The 25,453-nt window shown below is 38.1% G+C and overlaps 1 protein-coding gene across 1 annotated transcript in view; it reads left to right on the top strand.

Annotated features, from left to right (window-relative positions):
• The window catches only part of antxr2a (ANTXR cell adhesion molecule 2a), a 48,258-nt gene that overhangs the window by 10,772 nt on the left and 12,033 nt on the right, over positions 1-25,453 (top strand). Inside the window, exons 9-16 of the mRNA XM_077715759.1 lie at positions 111-206; positions 841-910; positions 8,578-8,656; positions 9,618-9,713; positions 15,148-15,198; positions 16,139-16,228; positions 17,530-17,703; positions 17,782-17,862. Coding sequence (XP_077571885.1) covers positions 111-206; positions 841-910; positions 8,578-8,656; positions 9,618-9,713; positions 15,148-15,198; positions 16,139-16,228; positions 17,530-17,703; positions 17,782-17,862 — 737 coding nt within the window. The remainder of the gene's footprint in view (positions 1-110; positions 207-840; positions 911-8,577; positions 8,657-9,617; positions 9,714-15,147; positions 15,199-16,138; positions 16,229-17,529; positions 17,704-17,781; positions 17,863-25,453) is intronic.

Raw genomic sequence — 25,453 nt, 5'->3', positions numbered from 1 at the left:
TGTTATCAACAATCGCATGCAAGCTGGAACTCTGTAATTGTTTACCCGTGTTTTTTAGTGTGTTACCCTGCAACCACAGCCACCTTTTGACCCAAATATTTCCTCCCTAGAGTCCTTCGACATCGTGCTACGCGGTAACGGCTTCGCTTTGGGCCGCAGCGCCGAGAACGTCGTCTGCAGCTTCATTGTTGACCAGCAAACTTTCAGTAAGTTTCAGCCAAAAATTCAAAGTTTTGACCATGACATATACCTAAAAAAAAAGTATTATCAAAGTACAATACATGGGTCGGCGTGCCTCTTATTTTGGTCTTGCAGTCTGTTTTCACAGTGTTTGTCTGTGTGCAGTTTTGCCTGCCAAAACCAGTTATTTTCTGACTCCTGACTGAAATAGTTGTGCAGCATATTTTCTCCGTTTTTCCTTTTTTTTTTTGAATGTTGAAGATTCAACTTGTCACGAGCAGATGTCCTTTCTCAGTTCTATCGCCCACTCGGGGGAAGCCCCCCCCCCAGTCCCTCACTTTTTAAATGTTTTTTTTTTTTTTTTTTACTCCCCCGCACGTGTTTGTGGCGACCTTTCAACGGCGAGGGCCACGTTTTTTAATTATGGACGGCGTCTCAAAAGGCTCTGGAACACGCACCGCATATGCCAAACAGATGCCAGCGTCTTCTTGTCTGTCAACCCAACATTCGCCAAGGCCAGACCGATGACCCCGGTGGCCAACCGGCGTTACTGCGACACGTGTATACACAAACATACAAAATGGAGGGCTTTTAACTTGGTCTGAATGATTTGATCCAATAACATAGATATTGAATACTTGGTATTTTCTTTTTGTGTAGATCACAAGCCAAGCACTGTGCGGAATGACTACCTGTTGTGTCCGGCGCCCAAACTCTACGAAGTGGGACAGTAAGTACGCCATATTTCTATCGTCCTTATGGACAATTTGTGAGCGTCTATTTTCATATTTAGCTCAGGGAATGTTGGATGGGGGGGCCATGACCTCGATCTCTAATGTACTACAATGGTACCTCAAGATATGAGCTTAATTCGTTCCAGGACTGAGCTCATATGTCAATTTACTCGTAACTCAAATGAATGTTTGCCATAGAAATGAACTAAAAACAAATTAATTAGTTCCAACTCTCTGAAAAAAAGCCAAAAAAACAGGATATTGGATAGGAAAAACATTTTGATTTGTTCTAATTTGTCATCTATTAACAAAGTAACAAATAACTAGTGATATAACAGTAATAAATTGTGTTTAATAGTACTAAAATTAGACATATTTTGCGAAGGGGAGACTTTTTGCACGGCAACGCGCTCGTAACATCGCAAACAAATTTAAATGAACTTGGATTACGATTCAGACACTCAAAACTAAATTTAATCTAACCTTAAACTAAACTTAATTCTAGTTTTGTTCGACATTTTGATACCTTTCTTGGCTCTATTGGCCCCGCCTCCACCCTGACTTTCAAATGCAACCTGTCGAGGGTTGTTTGCTTTTGTCTTCCCTTTAAAAACATTCTGAAAACGATGCACACAAATGTCCTCAAAATAGGATAAAGCACCACCACTTGCCACCGAGAAGTAGTATATACTCCTCTTGTATTAGCAATAGCTCTGCCATTCGCACTGACTAATGGGGAAAGACACTGAAAAAATGCAATGCTCCGCCCAGTGCTCGTGGTAATAATAACAATAATGATAAAATAGAATGATAAATTGCAAAACCAGATCTTTTTGAACATACTATTACACATACATATTTTTATTTCTTGGTCAAGACTAAATTAGTTTATTTGAAAACCAAGTAGTGAATACTTTATTAGAATAAAGCATTTCATGACTCTCTTTAGATGATATCTATAAAGAAGAAAAGATGACTTAGTAGACTTGAGAGGTGGCACGTTTTTTTTCTCTAATCCCCCGAAGACAATACGCGCGTTGACTGCAATCCAATCAAACGCGTAGGATTGTGAGCAGGAATGCAGGATTATCCCTTCTACTTTTTTATACTTACAGTACATATGCAGTAATCCTATGATTTATTATTCCTTTATTTTTTAAAGCCATCTGATTCAGAGAAAAATGATTGGATAAATGGGATTTATTGCAGGCATATATTTTTGGATGCGCTTAGGACACAATAACAAACAATTTGAATTGGAAAAGCTTTAGTGACATGGACTTTGATACAAACATGCGATCAAAACAACCTTTTATATATATATATTTTTTTTTTTTTAAGTATAATGACGTGGTTTGGACATATTTTGGCAGTGAAGTCAGCTGGGTTTGGCCCAATGCATTTGTTTCTATTCATGGTATTACTATTATTAAAAATAAATAAATATTTATATGTATATATATATTTTTTCCACATTTTTTAAATCATTGACTTCAGAAATATTGTTCAAATGACATTTTTTAACAAGCACATTCAATTACATGACTAACTAAATTAATGATGAAATATTGAGTTTTTCATATATATACATGTGCATATGAAAAAGGCAAAATTTCATCATTAATTTATATATATATAGACATAGACAGACATAGATATAGACATAGATACAGACATATATATATATAGATATAGATAAAGTTATAGATATAGACCCATAAATGTAGATATAGACATATAGATATAGACATATAGAGATAGACATATAGAGATAGGCATATAGATATAGACATATAGATATAAACATATAGATATAGACATATAGATATAGACATATAGATATAGATCTAGGTCTAGGTAGAGGTATAGGTATAGGTATAGATATATGAAAAACGCTTAATTAATTTAGTTATAGTTAGTCATGTCATTTAATGTGCTTTTAAAAAATGTCTTTTAAATAATATTTTGGAAATAAATGATTTTAAAAATGTGAAAATCCAATTTTAGATCTGCCCGTCATTTTTGCCAATATTTCTTTATTTTATACTGCCATGTAACCACTTAGTCACACAAAAATGCTCTATTATGTAAAAAAAAAACATGGAAGTACAATAGAAAGACTGTTGGCAACAGTGAGCATGCTACGTTATCAAAACTGATTTTGTCATGTGACAACTCAACACTTATCTTAGCAACTTAACCTAGCATATTAGCGCCACAGATGCTAACTACAATAATATAACCCAAAAGTTCCACACACACATTTCTGACAGGTTTGTCATTGAATAACAATACAGCTAAGCTAACTACTACGCAAGTTATTCCATTTTTTTGAATGTTGTGTATGCCAGATGCCAGCCTTTCCCCATTTTTTTTTCCCGGTCTAAATTATTCACCGCCTTGACAATCCCGCCAGCGAGATGGTCCCGCCGCTCCTCCCGCTCTCGCCGCCGCCCATCTGTCGGCCCAGGCGCCACCGGTGCCCGTAAATGACAGAACATGGCATTTTTCTCCCGTCTTTTTTCACCCTCGCCGTTCCGGGGGACGTCCTCTCGTCCCGCCGTCACTTTTGGAGGTCTCGTCAGGGGCGGAGACTTCCCCGTTAAGGGGGGAACCGGGGAACCCGTGGGGAGGGGCCCCCCCATCCCGGGAGGGGCCCCCCCATCCCTTTACTGTCCCGGCTCGGTGTTTTTCTCCATGGGGGAGGACGGTTTGAGATAACATGGGGGTCTGTGTTGACACCTAGCGGATGACATGCTAATGCTAAAGCTCATCAATTAATAAGACTGCTGGTATGGCTGGGGCAGATGCCACCATCTGCCACGTGAAGACATTTCTACTCTTCGTGACGGAGTTCCTTTGTTTTCAATGTAGGACTGGTTAGCTTCAAGTTTTCTTCTGGATAGTCTCAACTTTATTGGCTTACAAATAACTATGCGAACCCAAATTTTGTTATTTTATGGAGCTAAATGGCATATATTTAAAGGTGTTATTGTAACTTTTAAATTATATTAATGTTTTGGATACAAATTCTTACTTTAAGGCACAGGTGTCAAAGTGGCGGTCCGGGGGCCAAATCTGGCCCGCTGCATCATTTTGTGTGGCCCGGAAAAGTAAATAATGAGTGCCGACTTTGTGTTTTAGGTCAAATAAAAATGAAGAATATAGATGTATATTGTATTTACAGATTTTTTTCCCCCCTTTTAAACCAATAATTGTATTTTTAATCATTTTTTTCAGTTTTTAGTTCAAAATTCATTTTGTCAAATCTAAAAATATATTTAAAAAAAGCTAAAATCGACATTATTTTCGATCTATAAAAAACCTGAGTCTGAAATTTGAATGACGATTATAGATGATATTATATTCCCAAATTTTCCCTCTTTAAAATCTAATTTTCTGAACTGCTTAATCTTCATTAGGGTCGTGTGGGGGGCTGGAGCCTACCTCAGCTGACTTTGGGCTAGTGGCGCGGGACACCCTAAATCAGTGAACGGCCAATCACAACCAATCACTCGTAGCTAATGATAATTTAGCGTACAACAAGCTTAGCATGCATGTTTTTGAAATGTGGGAAGAAACCAGAGTACCTGGAGAAAACCCACACAGGCAAACATGCAAACTTCACACAGGTAGACCGACCTGGACTCGAACCCAGGACCCGAGAGTTGCGAGGCGAACGCCCTAACCACTTGGTCCACCGTTCCACATTGCAAACCAAGTCATTTTTTTTCTCCTTTTTTTTTTTTTTACCGTTTGAAACTAAGGCAGTGAAAGCGTGGTGCGCGTGATCTACTTGTGAATTCCGTGCCATCTGTCAGGAGTCCAAAGCGCACGTCCGTCATTCCGGAACATTCTGGAAGTTCTCCCAGCTGTCAGCACAAGTCTCGGCAGAGTGACGCCTGCCGACGGCTGGCGACGGCTGGCGAAGGCTGGCGAAGGCCGGCGCATATGCTCCGCCGTCAATTATTCAGCCTCCTCCTCCATTTTCCCGTCTTCACGGGAAACTTTGAAAGCCATTAGCGCGTGACCAAACCCTCGCGGGGGCACGCCACCGCCGACGCTTAGCATCTTCCGTGCCGCGTAGCGTCGTGGCGTGGCGTCCGTCCGGTTTGCCGTTCGTGAAGGAATCGCTCGAGACCGGCCGCCGTCGTAACCGAAGAGAGCGGCAACAGCTGTGACACTTTCAATTATTGACAGATAAAAAAGGTTTCAATAGAGTGTATTGTTCAACTTGGAGGCGGATTTGTAATGGCAAAAATTGACAAAAAAACTCCATTATGATCGAATTAAACACCAAAAAAGTCAGAAAGAACCTGAAAATAAGCTTTCTTCAATCCAAGGAGTGGACATAATGAACTCTATTTCAAAAATGATAAAATTTACAGTGGTACCTCGAGATACGAGCTTAATTCATTCCGGGACTGAGCTCATATGTCGAAATACTTGTAACTCAAATCAACGTTTCCCATAGAAATGAACTGAAAACTAATTTTTGGTTCCAACCCTCTGAAAAAAGACCCAAAACAGGATATTGGATTGAAAAAACATTTTATTTACTTTAATTCGCCATCTATTAACAAAGTAACAAATAACTAGTGGTTTAATAGTACTAAAATGTGTTTAAGTTTAGACTTTTTGCATGGCAACGCGCTTGTAACATAACATAAATGAATTTAAATGAACTTGGATTACGATACAGACACTCAAAAATAAGTTTATTTTAACCTTACACTAAACTTTTATTTTTTTGTTGAAATTTTGATATTGTTGGCCGTATTTGGCTCCGCCCAGTGCTCGTAAATCACAATTTGTCTTGTATCTCAAGACAAATATTTGCTCAAACTTGTACCCGTATCTCAAATTATTGAGTATTCTCGGGGTACCACTGCATTCAAAAGTGACACCAATTTTCATAAAAACATAATTCCACTTTGTTTTAAAGCTCACCAAAACAGAAAAATCCTTTAATCGCAATGTCAAATGTCAGATGAGTTTTACCCCCACAGGTGGTCTTGTACTACCCAAATAATGACACGCTTGTAATTAGCCACCATTTTCACATATTACAAATGATTGCTTTTGGATTTCATCCACCACGTATTTCATTTCCGAAAGGTAACCCCCCCCCCCCCCCCCACTTCCCAAAAACAAAAGGTGACTGATGACGCTCGCCTCCAGCTGTGTCAGGAGGAGCTGGGATTTGTCGGGGTTGGGGTCGGCTGTGTGTTGGGGGGCTGTGTGTTGGGGGGCTGTGTGTTGGTGGGTCTGTTCATCAGGGCTTCTGGCATGGGAGCCCTCCTGTCTGATTAATAACCCCAACGCTATTATCACCCATTCAGCTTCAATTGGCCAAATGAGCTTCTGCTGTCGGCTCAAAAGTGGAGCGTCGCCGCCGTTTGCTTAGCAAGCTACAAAATCATGGTCGCTCTTTCGCTTCTTTTAACATAAAAGGAGAGCTTAGTCAAAGCAAAAGGGTCGACACATTTTATACTTGCTATATATATCTTTTTAATGGTTAGAAAGAGAAGTTGGTAGTGAAAAAAAAATAGTGACTAGATGTGATTTGCTTGTTGCCACAGTAATCCCTCAAATATCGCGGTTTCACTACATTGCAGATTTCTTTCAAGAGATATTTTTTCTAATTCATTTTTTAAATTTATTTAGTTACTGTGTGTATTTTCGCATTTTTATTAACTTTAATTATGTTATTTATGTTTTAATTCAGTGCTGAGTTCTAGTAGCAAGCACAGAAAAGGGGAGGGGCTTATGCTTGTGAGTTTCAGTGTGAATTTTCCTATTTTTATGAACCTACAAAAAATATATGCCTCAGGAAAAATTCCACAATATAGTGAAACTGAAAGTTGAATCTGTGATATTGGATGGATTTATGTATTCATAAATATATATATATATTTCTTTTAAATAGAGTTGACCTTACTTTGTGGTTTTTCGTTTATGTCTGGTCTACATTAATCGCGATAATCGAGGGATTACTGTATAATTTAGTATCCGACCACTTATAATGTACTGACAAATATTTTTTAATGGTATTTTTGGTACTACAAGTCAGACAAGCCACATTAATACAACAGAATGGGCAAAGAAAACATGTAGAAGTCGCATTTATAGGAGTGCATTTAAAAAAAATCAGATGTTAAAATACCAATAGTAAAATAGAAAACAGGCCTAATAGGCATCTGTGAACATGCCTGTATTTCTTTAAAAATAAAATAAATAAATAAATACATAACATGTTATTGGTGGTCCGAAAGAAAGAATAATACATAGTCAAGGTACTCAAATTGTGACTTATAGTCCAAAAATTATGGTAAATATATATTTTTGTAACTTTTAACCTGATCTGTTCAATATTATATTTTTAACATAAATTCCACTTAATATAAACTTTGTTAATGATGACTTTATAATACTTTTTAACTCCCTACAGCCTATCTTTTTGCAGCTAGATACTAACCAAAGCCAAGTACTTCTTTAGCTCGTACCGGTAGGGTCGGTAGACGAGAAAGGGGGCGGGGCTACGGCGTAATGTCCCACAATTAAAAGCTTAATGATGAACGGCACCGCAATTTCCATATGTCGAGAACGCCCCGTCCAATTACCGCCGCCTTAATGAGAATTCGCCGTGGCTCGGAAACGCCTCAAATCCTCCGCCTGACAAAAAAGAAAAAAAATGAAGAAAAAAAAAGAAACGGCCTCTGAGAAGAAAAGAAGGAAGGCGTGTTGTCGTCCATCCACCGAGCGAGCGACCCGCCGTTCTGAATACTAACAAGGAGAGGTCTCTTTGCTTTTGGATTTGGCCCGAGGCGACCAATCCTCCCGTGTATCCCAACAGATGAGCGAGCAGACCGTGTGTCCATTACGCCCCGCATAAATATTCCGCCGCCTTGGCACCTTACCCCTTATTTACCCACTAAATATTTAAGCAGTGCGCGGCATCTCCACTCACCCCCGCCCCGCTTTTTTTTTTTGCTCAACTTGTTGATGGCGCTTCTCTTGCTCAATATTTCTGGTAAAAATTATGAAAATACAATTTAAAAAATCTATGAAAACATGTAAAAAATACAGTAAAAAAACTCCAGGAAAAAATGTGAAAAATACAGTAAAAAATCCAGAAAAAATGTGAAAAATACAGTAAAAAATCCCCAAAAATTTGAAAATACAATTAAAAAATCCAGAAAAAAAGTGAAAAATATAATAGAAAAATGTAAAGAAAATACAATTAAAAAATACTGAAAAAAATGTGGAAAAATACAATGAAAAATCCTGAAAATAATGGAAAATACATAACAAATATTAAAATATTCATTGATTTATTGGTTCTTTTCATAATAATATATGTTCTAACTCAGTGAACTAGGTAGTAGTAGTAATCTAATTAATTGTAAAATAAACAGCTGCACTGTTACTGTTAAGTGAACTGCAAATTTATCCATTTTTGTCCATTTTTCTAGCCTTTACAAAAATAATTTAGGCAGGACAGCTCGCTAGTTAGCTTCTAGTGTTAGTTTAATCTTACTTTAACAGAAGACGTATGTGTGTTTGTTTATTTTGGAGACAGTGACGTAGTTTAATCCATATAAAATTCAGTTGTGTTTGCAGTTTTGGAATCCATTTTGGAATGTTTTTTTTGTTTTGCCAGGACCATGGACGTTCTCATCAGCCTGAACCACGGCAAGTCCTTCATCTCAACCCCGCATACCATCACCGCCTCCACTTGCGTGAGTTTTATTTATGTACATTACCATATTTTTTTGCATATAGGCCGTATTTGTCGCTCCAAAAAAATGGATCGAGGGTAAGGCTTATATGCGCATAAATTAAGACTTCACATTTACGAAACGCCATAACACAATACAGCCAGTTTTGTCATTTATTTCAATATAGAGAAGAAATAATCTGATAAATCGCTAAACAAAATCAATTTTGACGTCTATGAATGTGAAATTAAACCAAAAAAAATAAGCGTATCTTGCATAAAATATGAAAAATACTCACTTGTACTTGCCATTGCTCACTCAGGGTGCCGCCATTTTAGCTAGGGATGACAAACTAGACCGATACGAATACACTTCCTTGTTGTACTGGTCACATGACTTCTTTTTAAAATTTGTATACATGCAGGCAACACCTTTTCGCAATCCAGCAATTTATACAGTATCTTAGAAATACCACGCTTGATTATTTTTCTTGAGATTTTCCCTTTCAAAGTAAGACATTTGTACTCCCTATTAAAACCATGAATATGGAGGTGAAAATTGTGAATCAGGCGCGGCTTATATGAGAGAAATTGTCAAATTCAAGCATTTTAAGGACATTTTAAAGGTACGGCTTATACGCGAAAGCACCTAATATGTTAGAAAATACGATACTTAGGCAGCAATTAACTCTGAGACTCAGGAGAAGCCTTTTTAAGACAAGATACCATCATTGGATTGGATAACTATTAATCCCATATTTGGGAAATTTCGTTGTCACAGTAGCAAGAGGGTGAGAATACAGACACAGAAAAAGCCATTTTAGACATAAATACATAGTTAATAAGTGAGTTAATAAATAAATACATGGATAGATATATAAATAAATAATTGTGTTGCTGAAATATATATTCCTATACCATCATACACCATATCGTATATCACTTGTTGATTTGATTGAAAACCATGTAAAATGTGTTTTTAGTCCAACGGTCTGGTGGTGGCCATTGTGTTCCTGGTCCTTCTGGCTCTTGCGGCTTTGGCCTTTATGTGGTGGTTCTGGCCTCTCTGCTGCACTGTGGTGAGTTTCGAACTTTAACTATAACTCTTTTAGCCGATCCATATACAGGGCCACCCAAAAAGATGCGAGAAAATTTCTATTTTGTACACTCTGGTATGATTTTGTCGCAAAATAGATCTCCAAGGAGAATATCTTCTGCTGATTTGTCCAAGAGATTTTTGGGCAACTATAGCTGAAAACGATCATCCATAGGTCCACCTTTCACGTCCTGCAACAGAAAAGACATTCATTAAAAAATGGATTTTTTATAGAATAAAATATGGGTACGCATCTTTTTGGGTCACCCTGTATTAACCTGATATTCACACACACACGGCCATCATATTTTTGGATCATGGAGGCCACAATATTAACTTTTTCTATACAAAAATGCCACCTAAATGTCCGCATTATAGTTTATAAGATGCATCATTTATGTTTGTATGTTAGTGGAGAGTTTTTAGCAGGATTAAAGCGATTATTAGTAGTTAGATGTGACTGTTAATTAACTAAAAATTCATCAATGTTGGGAAAAATAGGCTCCTCTAAACTTTTCACAAACAGTAGAAGTATTTTTTATTTATTTTGTTGGTCACACACTGGAACCCGGCGGGATTAGCAAACAAACTAACGACAGGTCGGCGTAGCGGCGTCCGAAATCCAACAAAAAGCGCCCGGCAATCTCCGCGCTTATTATTAATCGGTGAGCGTCCCTCAGGTAACCAACGGCGTGACGCTCAAACAAAAGATTTTGTTCAACTTGCGGCCAATCTGTCGCCGGCGGCGTTGGGGCTGCCATCTTTTTTTTCGCCGTTTCCCCCGCTTGAGCTTCTTTGTGTGCCGTTGCTAGGTGACGTTAGCCGCCAGCCGGCCCACTTCCAAAACGGGGCTCCCGTCCGTCTCTTTAAACACCGTTTCCCGGCGAGGAAGGCCATTTTGTTTTTCCCGTGCGCCGCTTTGATGTGAGTTAGCGTGTTTCATTTGCGCCTCGGCCAATCGGATCGCCGGACCAGTAAAAATTTGGGGTAGCTGGCAAACGACAAACGCCTTAGACAAATTGTAAGCTGGCTAAATGTTGACTTTGGACGTCGTATCGGTTGGAGTGGATGGGTCGCCGTGTTAATCCTTGTCTTGAAATTAATAAGGTTGAAAGCAACAAGTGGGTTTTACAGGCTGTGGAAATATTTGATTCCAATTAATTTATTCCAATTAAGAATAACATGTGAATTTGCTCAATTTAGCACACTTTTAACTTGTTCATAATTACTGAGGCTATCATTGAATTGAATTATATGCCTTTATTTTTGTTATAAACTAGAATAATTACATTTAAAACGTCACCCTCAAGTGCACAAATACATAATCTGTGTTAAAAAATACATGTTATGTTTCGATAAGATTGAGATTGGGTAAAAAATGTGGGTATTTCAAATATTTGTATTATTTTTTCAAGTATTATCGTATTTACTCGCATATAAGCCTCCCTTGTGTATAAGCCGCACCCTTAAAATTACCTTAAAATTGTTGAATTTTTCCATTTGTCCCTTAAATTTTCCTTAAAATTGTTGAATTTTACGAATTCTCTTGTATAAGCCGCCCCCTGATTTACATTTTTCCCTTTCATATTCATGGTTTTATAATAGGGAGTGCAGATTTGTTACTTTGAAGCGAAAATCTTACAAAAAATGATTGCAAATGCTATTTCTGAGTTACTTTATGAATCAAAAGCACATTATTAGGGTCAATATCATAAGGACGTTAATATGCCTGTCTTTGTAAATCCAAAATATCAAATCATTCCATTTAAAGAAAATAATTTTGTCTATCTTGATGAAAACCTGTTGATGGCAATTAAAGTCCAACCCATTTTGACATGGAAGGTCAATTTGGTTTAGTCATCTCAATGTTATTGAATGGAATTAAAGTGTAAGACTTTTAAGGCTTCCAAAAACAGCATTTCCCAATTAATCAGGGAAAAAAATAATCTCATTTTTAAGATTATTTTAGACTCTGCTGCCTATTTATCAAAAAAAAAGCTGGTCACTGTCAAAAACAGACCCCAAACAACTACTAGAAAACCTCGATAGCCAATAGAAACCCAGCTAAACTCCCAATTGGCCACTCCCCTCCTATTGGTAGACCTTCCATGGCCACTTTACTGGCCAGTTTCTCTCCTCCATTGTTCTTTTTGGAGAGAGCGACATTGCACTCTGCTCTGCGCTAGAATAAACTCCCCGGACCCCGAGGCCCTTTGGAAAACACTCGCAGCCACTTTACAAAAATCCACAACAGATTACCAGGGACGGGGCCGGAGGGGGGCCCGTTACAGATGGCGCCCCCCTCTCCTCTACTCATCCCCGCTTATTTTTTTCCGACGCAAAATTCCCATTCGTCCCCCCCCCTCGTTCCGTTCTAACCAGAAAGGATAGACGTCACCTGGCTTTGGCGAAAACCTGCGGGGACGGCGTCCGTCCAGCATGAGACGGAAGCATATTTTGGAGCGGCAACAAAGGCATTAAAATGTAAACCCCCTGCAGCATGTCTGGCCACCGCCGTGTTTGTCTTGGTGCGGCGAGCTGCTGTCGCCTCGCACCCGGGGAACGCCGCACCAGAGGAGGGCCATGTGTGCCTTGTTAATATTTAAACCCCCCCCCAACCCCTGAAAAACACACAGACTCCTTTTTTTTATACCCCTCGCCGTCGTCGAGTCGGGTACAGGCCAGAAATCCCGCCTCGACGACCGACTACGGTGCACGGTTTTCTTTTGTTTTGGCGTTCGTTGGTGGGAATGAGATGTCGAACGGCGCCGGAATCGAAGGGTGAATCGTTCGGGGGTACTCGTAAAACTGTGGGAATGGATCTTGGTCTGCATTTAAAGGGGGTGAGAGGAGTCAGTTTGATTGGCGGTTTTTGAATTTTGGTGATCTGGCATACCTTTGCAGTGATAATCCAGTTTTGGCTGGGTATTTAATAGTAGTGTACAGTAATCCCTCGATTATTGCGGCTTCACTAGATAGTGTTTTTTTCTGGGGTAATTTTAATACGTTTTAATACTTTTTGTAATATTTTTTTTTTAATTTATTTTTTAATACATTTTTTAAACATGTTTTTTAATACATTAGCGGAGGCCATGCCCTTATCTTCCGCTTGGAACTAGAACCCAAAAAATTAAGTTAAAAAACATTTTAAAAAATCATAAAAATGTGAAAATCCACGCTGTAAAAAGTTTTATTTTTTTAAATAGGGTGACCCTACTTTTTCGGCCATATCTAGTCTACATTAACCACAATAATTGAGGTATTACTCTAATATCGTTTTTATTTGTCACTCTTTTAATAATAATTTTTGGTGTAGTTCAGTTTTGCAAGTTAGTAAAAATATTAAAACATAAGAATTCATTTAGAAATCTTAGGTTTTGTATCGTACATGTTTATGGCATTTAAGCAGATGTTATGCTGTTAAAATACTTATTGGTATTCCTCCAATAATTTTAATTGTGAATTAAAAAAAAAATAGATATTCCTGCAAGAAACCAAATGCTAACAGCAAAATGTGTCCTTTTTTGGCAGAGCAGCCATTTGGATTCTTGTAGATTTTTAATACACACAAATCTGATTACCAAAATGTCTACCTAACTCACATTTATAATTTTTGCTGTTGATTATTTGCAGAAAGAAATTCTGATCATTTTTCAGTCAACACATTTCTTATGTAATTATTAAAATATATTTTAGGGTCTTTAACACCAACTAAAAAGTTTTAAAAATGACGTTGGACTATTCCTTATTATACAATTGGAAATAAACATCCAACTATAAAAAAAAAAATGCGCGTCTCATCGTTCCGTTAGCTTTTAATTCGGCTTTGCATCTGTCCAGCAAGTAAAAAATAAAAAATAAATAATAAAAAAAGTCACCTCTATTTATCCCGCAATATGTCCGGAAAATCTGCTTTGGTAATTACTGGGGAGGAGCTAATCCGGTCAGCGTACGGCGGTGGTGGGAAGCATTCCGGCCAGCGTATGGAGAGGTCGCCGGATTTGATGACGAGCGTGTCAAAGGGGAATTAATTCAACCTAATTGATGACTTTCTCTCATTATGCTAATGACCACGTTTGAAAAAAACAGATGCTCGACTCTATACTTTGTTTTCTACGAATTTATATGGCCCATGAATGCTCTTAAATGCTTGCCGACAAAAAAGATGCTTCAAAATGGGAAGCGGTGGAAATGATGATTAAAGTTTTGGGTTATTTTCTGAATAAGAGTTTGTCTCTGAGCAAGTCAAGGGGAGTTTTTTTCAAATTGGGGAATAGGTTCCTAAACATGAGCATTTAAGTCAAGGGTGTCAGACTCGGGTTGGTTCGTGGGTCGCTTTAACGTCAACTTGATTTCACGTTTAGTTTTAATATTTAGATTTTTTGTTTTATAATTGTATTAAAACAACTGGATTAAAATCCCTGAATATTTAGTTTTTATAGATCTAAAACAATGTTTATTTTAGCTTTTTTCTAAATATATTTTTAGATTTTACGAAATTATTTTTGAACTAAAAACAAAAAATGCATAAAAAAATACAATTATGGATAAAATGAACTGGATTAAAAGGTCTGAATATTCAGTTTTTTTAAAGATCTAACACAATGTTTATTTTAGTTTTTTTTTCTAAATATATATATTTTTAGATATTACAAAATTATTTTTTAAATAAAAACACAGAAAAAAATTGATTAAAAAATTACAATTATGGATTAAATGAACTCGATTAAATAGCCTGACTATTCAGTTTTTTATAGATCTAAAACAATGTTTATTTAAGCTTTTTTAAATGTATTTTTAGATTTTCAAAAATTATTTTTGAACTAAAAACAGAAAAAATGGATTAAAAAATGACAATTATTGATTTAAAAGGGGGAAAATCAGGAAATGTAATATACATCTATACTCTACATTTTAATTTGATCCTAAAACAGAAAGTCGGCACTCATTGACTTTCCCAGGCCACACAAAATGATGCAGTGGGCCAGATTTGGCCCCCGGGCCACCACTTTGACACATGATTTAAGTTTTAAATTAAAAAGACCCAAAACATTTTAAATCTCCAAGACAACGAATCACATCACAAGAACTTTTCTACTCACTCGGCTCTTTTGAACCTCGTCCAATTAATTTAAGACTCGTCACCAAGTCGATTGTTAGTTTTTCACATGGGGGGAGGGGGGGGGGGGGGGCTCTTGTTGCTCCACAAGAACATTAATCATGGTCGGCGGGGAGGGGGAGGAGCTAAAGTATGAAGGCGCTTGGCCGGTAGACGCAAGGAGGCTTGTTCTTTTTTTTTTTGACCGAGTGGCCTGTCAAGTGTCGAGCCGTCGTCACGTCCTTAGTGGACATCAGCTCTTGACAGACCTTCTGCTGACACGTGCTGTTTTTTAAATTATGATTTTGTTCTTATCCAGGTCATCAAAGACCCCCCACCGCCGCTACCCCCGGCAAGACCGCCGCCACCTGTGAGTAATGCTTACAAAAAGTAAGCTTTCACTTAAGGGGCTACTAGAAATTGGGTCCCGTGTTCAAATCCAGGTCATGTCCTTCTGTGGGGAAGTTTGCATGTTTGTGGGTTTTCTCCGGGTACTCTGGTTTTCTCCCATATTCCAAAAACATGCATGCTAGGCTAACTGTAAGCTAAATTGTCCCTAGGTATGGGTGTAAGTGTCATTTTGCCCTGTGATTGGCTGGCCACTAATTCAGGGTGTCCAGGATTAGCTGGGATAGGCTCCAGCACCCCCCGCGACCCTTGTGAGGATAAAGTGTTTCAAAAAGAGATGAAATGAAATCAAGACAGGAGAAAAATGTAAAAAAGTAAAATTATAGATAATAGTATTACAAGATTTAAATTGTCAAATAGTCATTTTGTTGCTTATTTTTATTTTGCATAAATTAGCATAAATTTAGGAGATTAAAGTCATATTTGGCCATGAAATTATGACATTAAAAATAAGACATTAAAGTCGTATTATTACTTTCATTTAGTTACAAAATGTATTTGTTCCGGAACTTTTTTCATAACTTGAAAATTTCGTAAGTAGAGGTGTACTTTGTATTTAAATTCTCTAATCAATTCTCACAAAACTACCAACTCTTTTGAAACTAGTTTCAATATAGGTCTTCAATTAAACTTATAGTATTAAAATATGGCTTTGAGATACGAATTTTTTTTTTTTACGGAACTCTTTTTTGAAAATTTCGTAAGTAGAAGTTCACTATATATGTAAATCCTTTAATTACCGTACATTCATTAAATATGTCTTCAATTAAACACATAGTATTAAAATGTAGCTTTGACACAAAGTTAAGGATTTCAGAGGACATTTTTGAGTCTAATTTCAGTTTCCAATTCAAGGTTTACGTAGTCATGCCACATTTATAAGACGCCATCTTGCTTTTCAGGAACCCGAAGAGATGGGCAAGAAAAAGTGGCCCACGGTGGACGCGTCCTACTACGGCGGGAGAGGAGCGGGCGGCATCAAACGCATGGAGGTCAGTCAATACAACAAATATACGTAAAAAGTCACGTTGGCGACTTGGTGTTCACCCCAAGCGATCAGGTCAAGGCGGGGAAAAAAAGCGCTTACGTTCCTTTTAATTCCGTATACGTTGCGTCCGTCAATCGGCGCTTTGACAACTCTGACGTGACAGGCTGTCCTCGCTCGCCGGCTCGTCTTTGTCCGTCCGTCCGTCTGTCGGCGTGCCGTCACGCCACGGCCGCTGTCAACCTGTCGGACATCCCCCCCTCCCTCCTCCGTCCGTCCATCCGTCTCCACAGTCTGTAAGTCATGGCGGGCGGGGATTTCCCAGCATCCTCGCTTGCTTTTCATACCTCTTAGTGGGGCGTCTTGATAAGCCTTGACGTCCCCAAGAATCGTCCTCCTACTTCGGCTTGTTCACGGGATCCGTCTTTTAAGACTTACAACAATATTGACAGTTCTTAAGAAGATTTGTGCATAAAAAACTTGTGGTATTCTATTAGTCAGTCACATAAGAGATGAGAAAAAATGTACTACTTGCCTCAAAAATACTTTTAGTTGAGGAGTATACAAAGATAATGTATTTATTTATTCATAGCTCAAAAAATGACTTTTTATAGCGTGTACATGACTTTTTATAGCGTGTATTTGGCTAGTTTACTTTGTAAAGTCTCCCTGGAAAACATCATTTTTCCACAAAATACTATATTTTGTCATTGAAATACATGCACTAACATATAAATACATATTTTTTTATACCTTAATATATGTGTATTTATGCATGTATTGGATAACTATTTATTCATATATATACAGGGTATGGCTTGTATGTACACAAATTTGACTTTACATGCACAAAACTGCAAGTTGACAGGACAAATACAGTCATTTATATCAAAATAAAGAAACAATAAGCATTTAAAACACTAAACAAAATGTATTGTGACGTCTATGAATAATACAAGGGAAAATATAAACCCTATTTTGCAAAAAATGTGAAAAAAACTTACTTATGCCTGCCATTGCTTGCTCAGGACGCCGCCGTTTTACTTAGGAATGACAAACCAGACCACTTCCTGGTTGTACTGATCACCTGACATCCTTTTGGAATGTGCAATCCAACAATCAATTCATAAAGTATCTCAGAAATAGCATGTGCGGCTTATACGAGGGAAATTCGTCAAATTCAACCATTTTAAGGCCATTTTACGGGTAGGGCTCATACGCGGATGCGACTTATATGCGAGAAAAAACTACAAAATCGAGTCAACAAATCCAAATGGATGCTTTAATGAACACCTTATTTTCCGACAGGTGCGCTGGGGCGAGAAGGGTTCCACGGAAGAAGGCGCTCGGCTGGAAATGGCCAAGAACGCCGTGGTTTCCATGCCCGAGGAAAGCGAGGAGCCCATGATCAAGCGCCCCAAGGCTCGGCCCGCCGCCACCGCCTACCATCGCGGGGACAACAAGTGGTACACGCCCATTAAGGTAAACTTTTTTTTGGACTCTGATTTTTATGAAAATGAGCTTTGGACGACTTAAATAAGGAATTTGAATGGTCTTCAGGGTCGCTTGGATGCTTTGTGGGCACTGATGCGACGGCAGTATGACCGAGTGTCCCTCATGCGGCCAACTTCTCAAGATAAGGTAGGTCTAAACTTCAAGTTTTCCTCTAAAAAAATCGCTTTTCAAATGCAAAAGTGCAGGTTTTTAGGGGCCAAAATGGTTTAGTTTTATAGTTTAGTTACCATTGAATTTTGTATATTAAATGCAGTAGCAAAATATCACATTTTCAACAAAAACTAGCGTGTTAAAAGCAGTAGCAAAATATCACATTTTCACCAAAAACTAGCCTGGTTTGGTATAGCAACATATTTCCGATAGTTAAATATGCTCTTTTAAAATATGATTTTGTTCTGGTCTATACTAATTTTTTTTGTGCTAAAAGCTACACTGCCTCAAAAAAAAAATCACTACAAACTATATAATTTTAGAGAAAATTGTTTTTACGCCAGAAATGATTATTTAGAGCAAAAATATATCACTTAAACTGCAAAAAATAAGGGTTTCATTACAGTATTTTCCAGAATAAATATATTGTACCAGTTAAAAATTCACTCTGAAGATAAAGAAAAAAATAATAATTTAGAACATAAATGACCCGAGCGTAAATTTAGTTTACTTTTTTAGGGTTTTTTGGGTTGTTTTTTGTTTGTTCGTTTTTTTTTTTTTTTTTTTTTTTGCAGCCGTTACTGTTTGACATTGTGTGTATTTGTTAGCAGAATTTTAAATCGTGTGTCATCTTGTTGCGTTGGGAGTTTTGTTTGAGCAAAAAAAAAACTAAAATAAAAGAGCGTGTGTATGTGTGAGTGTGTGTGGGTGGGTGAGTGAGTGAGTGAGTGAGTGAGTGAGTCAGCTGTTTGGATGTTTCACTTGGTCTTTGTCAAAATTGGACGCAGCAGTGAATTCCAAACAAGTGAAGCTGGGTGAGATTAGCCAAAACATGGCTTCAGGCCACTCCCATCCTCTGCAAGAATAAGAAATAGCCATGTCCTGATCACATGTTTTTATAACTGGATTTTGACAAAATGTATTGAGGAAGGACATAGGTTGAGATGATGATTTTTAGATGGTGGTGGTGTCCCTTGAAAGTTTTTCGGTGTATAAGTCGCACTAGCCAAAGAATGCTTAAGTATAAGTTTTTTTTTTTTTTTTAAATTTTCAGAAATGTAAGACAGTACTATGCAGAAGAAAATTTGAGTAAATTGAGAAAAAAATAGAGACCCGTTAAAGCTTGATTTTATGTCGGCTGGACCATTTTAGATATAGTATTTGGATTTTTTTTGTATAAATTAATTAAAAGAACTGGAGTAAAAGCCCTGAATATTCAATTTTTCATATATCCAAAAAACAATGTTTATTTGAGCTTTTTTTTTAAAAAATATTTTTGGATTTTACAAGATTTTTGAACTAAAAACAGACAAAAATGAGTAAAATTTATAATTATGGATTAAATTAACTGGATCAAAAGGCCTGAATATTCAGTTTTTTACAGATCTAAAACAATGTTAATTTTAGCTTTTTTTATATTTATATTTAGATTTTACAAAATGATTTTTGAACTAAAAAAACAGAAAAAAAATGATTAAAAAATGACAATGATTCATTTAAAAGGGGGAAAATCAGGAAATTTAATATACATCTATACTCTTTATTTAAATTTGATACTAATACAGAAAGTCGGCACTCATGATTGATTTTTGCGGGCCGCACAAACTGATGCGGCGGGCCAGATTCGGCCACCGGGCCGCCACTTTGACACCCGTGGCCCCGGGCCACTGCTGCATTTTCCAGCAGATGCCGACGAGCGAGACGGGAAATGAGAAAGAAACTGTTGTTTTTTTTTCTCTCTCTTTTTTTTCCGGGGGTCTCGCATTTATCGCCCGAGGGTCCTTCGACACCAAAGGTAGGCGGCGGGGCGGGGGCCCGCCCGCCCGGCCGGCCGCAGCTGCGGTGCCGAACTCGCCCCGGGCGCAAATAATAGAGATCTGATGCCTTTTGACTGTGTTGTCGGGGCGAGCGTTGGGAAGCGAGCGGGGACCCACTCCCGAGCCAAGTTGGCGCTCGCGACATCTGCCGCCGAGTTTGTCCCGGGATCGGCTGGGGACAGCAGGTAGAGCAAGATGGCGGAAGGGCGGGCGGGAGGGAGGGATGGTGGGGATAGTGAGGATAGGGGGACGAACGGCCTTTTTTCCACTGCCCCCCAGCAGATGTGCTTTCAAAGATGGCCGCCCAGGAGCCAACCGACGGGAAGCTGAGAGCGAGTAGGCGAGTTGCGATCAAACAGGCGGTCGGTGGACTTGTCGGAAAGTGTGTGTGTGTGTGTGTGTATAAGTGTGTGTGTGTAAGTGTGTGTGTGTGTGGGCTTCCAGTTGGATTTCCATTTGTTCCTCTCGCTTCGCATCTGTTCCTCACCAGGGGGACGAGTGGGACGAGTGACGGTGGAGGTTAACAGTACGAGCTGCTGGACCTTGCCGCCATGATAAAATGGCGCTTTTCTCTCTGTGTGTTTGTGGGAAATGGATTTTTTAATTTCTTAGTGGGTCTTTTGTCTTGGTTTTTGTGTATGGAGTTTAGTTGTGTTTGTGTGAAGGTTTTCTACTGGGATTTGAGGGACTGTAGTCTGAAATGGCTTTATAAAAGTAACATCAAGAGTTTATTTATTTTTGTGTAAATACAGTAATCCCTCGATTATCGCGAATTCACTACTTGGCGATTTTTTCCTGCTATTATTTAGTTTAACCGGATATGGTTGGAATTATTCAAAAATTGGTAAAGTAGGGTCACCCCTATTAACACAAAAAATATATATATATATTATTTACTTCAGTGCTGATTCCTAGTAGCAAGTGTGGCTCCTGTTTACAAGTTTTGACATGGATTTTCACATTTTTATGAACTTTAAATTCAGAAAAAAATCATAAAAATAAGAAAAAACACACTGAAACTCTTAAGTGGAAGCCACTTTTGCGACTAAGACTCGACACTAAAGTAAAAAATAAAAAAAAAAGATATTTTTTTAATAGGGGTGACTTTCCTTCACCATTTTTCAATGATCACAATCATGTCTGGTCTCCATTAACCGTAATATTTGATAGTTTACCATAGTTTCAAATGGAGCTACATCAAAGGCCGATGTATATTAATTTAGTATATGTATGTGTGGAATATTTCTCATATATAAATAATGATAAATATCCCACACATACACATAATGATTAATGCACAAATATATAATTGTATCCCAGAATAACCCCAACATTACCCCCTGTTTTTTAATGTTTGCTACTAATTCATTTTATAGCAAATACACTTGAGGGAAAATATTTTTACTAGAATTCACCTTACTTCCATATCTAAGTATATGAACATGTTAGCATCTGCCTTTACATTAAGCGCGCACATTGCCATTGCCGGGGTGTCGGCGCAAAGCCTGCAAACTTAAATAGGGAGTGGTTTGGAGTGTTTTTTTCAGTTTTGTCCCAGAAAATATGTCCGTTGTTACTGCAGAGATTTTTATCATCTGGTACTGACATTCCACTGCGCAATACGTAAATAATACAGTACGTCTTTGTTGTTGTTTTGGATAAAGTTCCACTTGAAAAAACACACATTCAAAGATGATTTCGCTATATTTTTGTTGACTGTTTTTTTGCGTTTTTTAGCCCGACGTTTTATTAGCCGCACCACTGCGGTTTTAGTAGCAATTAACCACGTTCATTACGGGATGTCACGCTCTCTGATCCGTAGGTGCGTCATTAGCGAGCTTGTTTACTTCCCATTAAAAAGCCTTTATGGGAAAATTAGCGCCATTTTGATTGAATAGCGAGTTGCGCTTCAAACTTAAAGCCGCCACCTTTGCGCTTTTTACAAAACGTAGACTTGATTTGAACGTAAATGAGCGCCAGGTTAGCATATTGTCTCCTAGCTAGCTAGCTAAAGGACGTGGGCGGGTGGGTGCCTTAAGATGTATGGCGTGGAACAATGACGCCTTTTGCTAGCACTGTTTTTAGCGTGTTAAGACAGAAGGCGCTAAAGGACCGTTGCATCTGTTCGCCGTTGGCGCTAAACGTTGTCGGCAAATGTTTGCGTTGGGGTTTTAGATCGTTTACGTCGAGGCGCTAAAATGCGCGTAGCGTTTTAAAGATGCGCCGTGTTGTTGTTGTTATTATTAGCCGTGCTTTTATTAGCGTTACAAGGTCAAGAGGCGGAGTTAGCTGTGATGGTATTTCAGTGCCGAATATGGAAATGGCGACAAATTTGATACAATGGAACATTTTTATTGAATGGAGTCTAAGAATTGGGTTACTTGAATTTTGAACCATTATTTTTATTTCATTGACTTCTCTCCGATTAGCCAAATGATTTTTTTCACTTAAATTCTTTCTATATTCAATTAAAAACCTTTAAAATTTAACATTTACATTTCTTTGAGGCAAGTATGATGACACATAGACAGCAAAACAATGGGTGAGCACAGTTCATGTATCAAATAAATATTAATAACTTCAAAAAACTGATAAAAAAACACAAAGTCCAATGATGTCAATTGCTTAAAACTGCAGGCATTTCAAGCACTCTCGTCTCCTAAAAAAATTCAATAAAAAATGATAATAGCAATTGTTTCTTAATTAGCCTTTGTGCAAAATTATCACTTAGATTAGATTAGATTAGAATTTTATTGGGGAAATTTCTTGGTTGCAGTAGCCAGACATACGCAAGACACAGAAGACATTGTAGACCTAGTTGAAAAATTAATAAATAAAAAATAATTAAAAAAATATATATTTTTCTAAATATTAATAAAAATCAAGACACAGAAGACATTGTAGACCTTGTTAAAAATACAATAAAAATACTAATTAAAAATATATATATATATTACAAAATATACAAAACTTAACAGGAAACAAGACACAAGACATTGTAGACCTAGTTAAAAAAATAAAAACTAAGAAAAAAAATTACAAAATATGAAATATTAATAATAAGGCTAATCTCTTTCCCAGAAGCACTGCCAAGTATAAATATATTTACCGCAGGAGTAGCACAATGCCTATCAAAAACAAGCATGAAATGGCTAATCAAACGTATTCAATAAACTTGACGCTAATACTTCCCATTTGTACTTTACTACTGGTGGTTACTTCATTAACCACGATGCGTTCAAGTTCCTCTGGAAAGAAGAAAAATGATTGAAACATCTTTAATTGAGTCTCCCTCAAGCTGGCGTGGACGAAACGTAACTGGCTAATTGAGAACGAAGTGGAAACCAGAGCGTTTCAGCCTTCACTCCCGCTCTTGTCGCCACCCAATAATCTAGCCTGACCGCTCGCCGCCGCCGCCGCCGTGGAGATATGGCGGCGATATGAGCTGGTCAAGCTAGCGGCGCGGCCAGCCCTGGGCCTCATTAGTTCTCCGAGTAGACCCGGGCCTCATTAGTCCTATCAGCGGACGTCCTCGTTAGCGCTAACAAGTAGCCAACTGACAGCTCTGTTCCAAGCCGCCTCCCCCCACGCCGTGACAGCTTTTAACCACGGCGGAAAAACGGAGCGAGTGAGCGAGGGAGCATTTATGATCGGCGACCGCTCTCCCTTTAACCAGATGACTTCTATTTTTTTTTTTTTACACAAAAGTAGGGCAGATGTCTATGCGACTGGTTGTAAATTTGCTAATGAGCGCCATGTTAATCCCGCCCACTTCCCCTCCTGCTTCGGACCTTGCTGGTAACAGGATTAACCTCATCACACAAGAAGCTTTTTGTTATTGCTGCCGGCCGATTGGACGCCGGACGGGGCAACGTGGCAGGTCCACAAAAGGGAAAAGATGTAGGAAATTGTTAGCGCTAGCGGTCGTTTAGCGCTAGGCGGTATGCTAAGTGTTTTGTAGTGTACCGTATTTTAAATTTTAGTCGTATTTAAACATATTTAAAGTCAAGATTGCTGAAATTTAGGTCGATTTTGAATGGCATGCAAAATTTCATGGATTTATTTTTTAAATAAATAGAGGAAGGGAATTAAATAAAATTTTAAAATATGAATCTCAAGTAAGCTAGAAGTGGAAATAAATGAAGACATTTAAATGTAGTATTTAATGTCAATTGGTGTTGAAAGTTAGTTTGAAAATAATAATCAGATTTTACTTATAAACATCAAAATTAATAAAACAAAATAAAATTTTCCAGAGTCTTTGAATGGAATAGAATTAAATGCTTTAAAAATAGTATTTAACTGGTGTTGAAAGTAATTTTTAAGAGAAAATTTAGATTTTACTTCAAAATTAAGACCACAAAATTCAATTTGAATTGAATTAAATGCTTTTATTGTTATTATTCAACAATAATATTGAAATTTAGTGTTTAATATGTCAATTAGTGTTGAAAGTAAGTTTTAAAATAATATTCCAATTTTACTTTAAAATTAAGACCACAAAATACAATTAAATTAAATGCTTAAATTCAGTATTTAATATCAATTAGTGTTCAAAGTAAGACTTTCCTATCCAAATAAAATGCTTTTATTATCATGATCCAACCGCAACACAATTTAAAAGTCCCCTATCTCAACATTTGTTATTTTACTTCTCCGCCTTTGCACTCTTGTTTTTGCCAACTTCATGTTTTTCAACTCCCAATCTACAAAAACAAACAAACCAAAAGTACCTTTCCTCATCCAACATGAACACACAATTTAATGCCATTTATTGATGATCCCTTCTCATAGCCTTACGGATTACCCACCCCTAAATCTCAAGACTTATCCCAAATATGTTTTTTTTAGCCCTCCCCTTGTTATCCCAAACATCTTTCCCCGGCGACCCATCCCACGCCAATCATCTTTCCTCTCCATTAGCTGATATCTCTTGTTATACATCGGGGGTGGTCTATGCAGGCTGGTACCTGCACCCCTTGCCTTGGACAAAGGCCAGTCCAGTCCAAAGGGGGGGGGAGGCTACTTTCCCGACTCCCCCCTTTAGCCTGATCCGATCCGACCTGATGTACGACCAACCCCGTCCTCCCCCCCCCAATTTGGTCCGCCATTCCTCTGTTGGCTTCTTTTCTTCATCGCCTATTAAAATCAAAGCAAAGGAGGAGAGGCAGCACGATCTTGCCTTTAATTAAATTACATTATTGTTAACGTCAGCGTCGCAGGGGCCGACTCGCTCGCGTGCTTTTCAGCCTTCCTCCTCCTCCTCCTCCTCCTTCTTCACCTCCTGACAGACGTATAAAGGATGAAGATGAAGAAGAGGAGGAGGAAGGGGAGGAGGGGGGTGTCACAGATCGTCCACCGTAATGTATTCTAATGCTCCCCTGCGTTGATTTGAATTTTTAAAAGGGTCGAAGCGGAGACGTCATGTTATGCGGGGAATATGTTCACAGTGAATATTCAATGAGGGAAGGCCCAGCCAGCTTATTTTGATTACATGAACGTGGACTAATGTGGAGTGAAAGGCGGGTAAAGACACGTTTGAACGTCAACAAGTTGCGTTCATTAGCGGCTATACAAGCTAGCTTTGGTATACAGAAGCTAGTTGGGGTTTGTTGTGTTATGAGAGTAGGAATTTTTAAACTTGGCTACTAAAGTATGTTTTTGTTGTTTAGTCTTTTGTGTTGGTTGAGATTGGGAGGTTCGCAGGGGGTGCTGGAGACCAGCATGGGTAAATAGGAGAATTGGGAAGG

The sequence above is a fragment of the Stigmatopora nigra genome, chromosome 4 (genome assembly GCF_051989575.1).
Source record: "Stigmatopora nigra isolate UIUO_SnigA chromosome 4, RoL_Snig_1.1, whole genome shotgun sequence".
NCBI classification, from domain to species: Eukaryota; Metazoa; Chordata; class Actinopteri; order Syngnathiformes; family Syngnathidae; genus Stigmatopora; species Stigmatopora nigra.
Note: the sequence above shows the minus strand (reverse complement) of the source record. Positions and strands in the feature narration are given on the sequence as shown.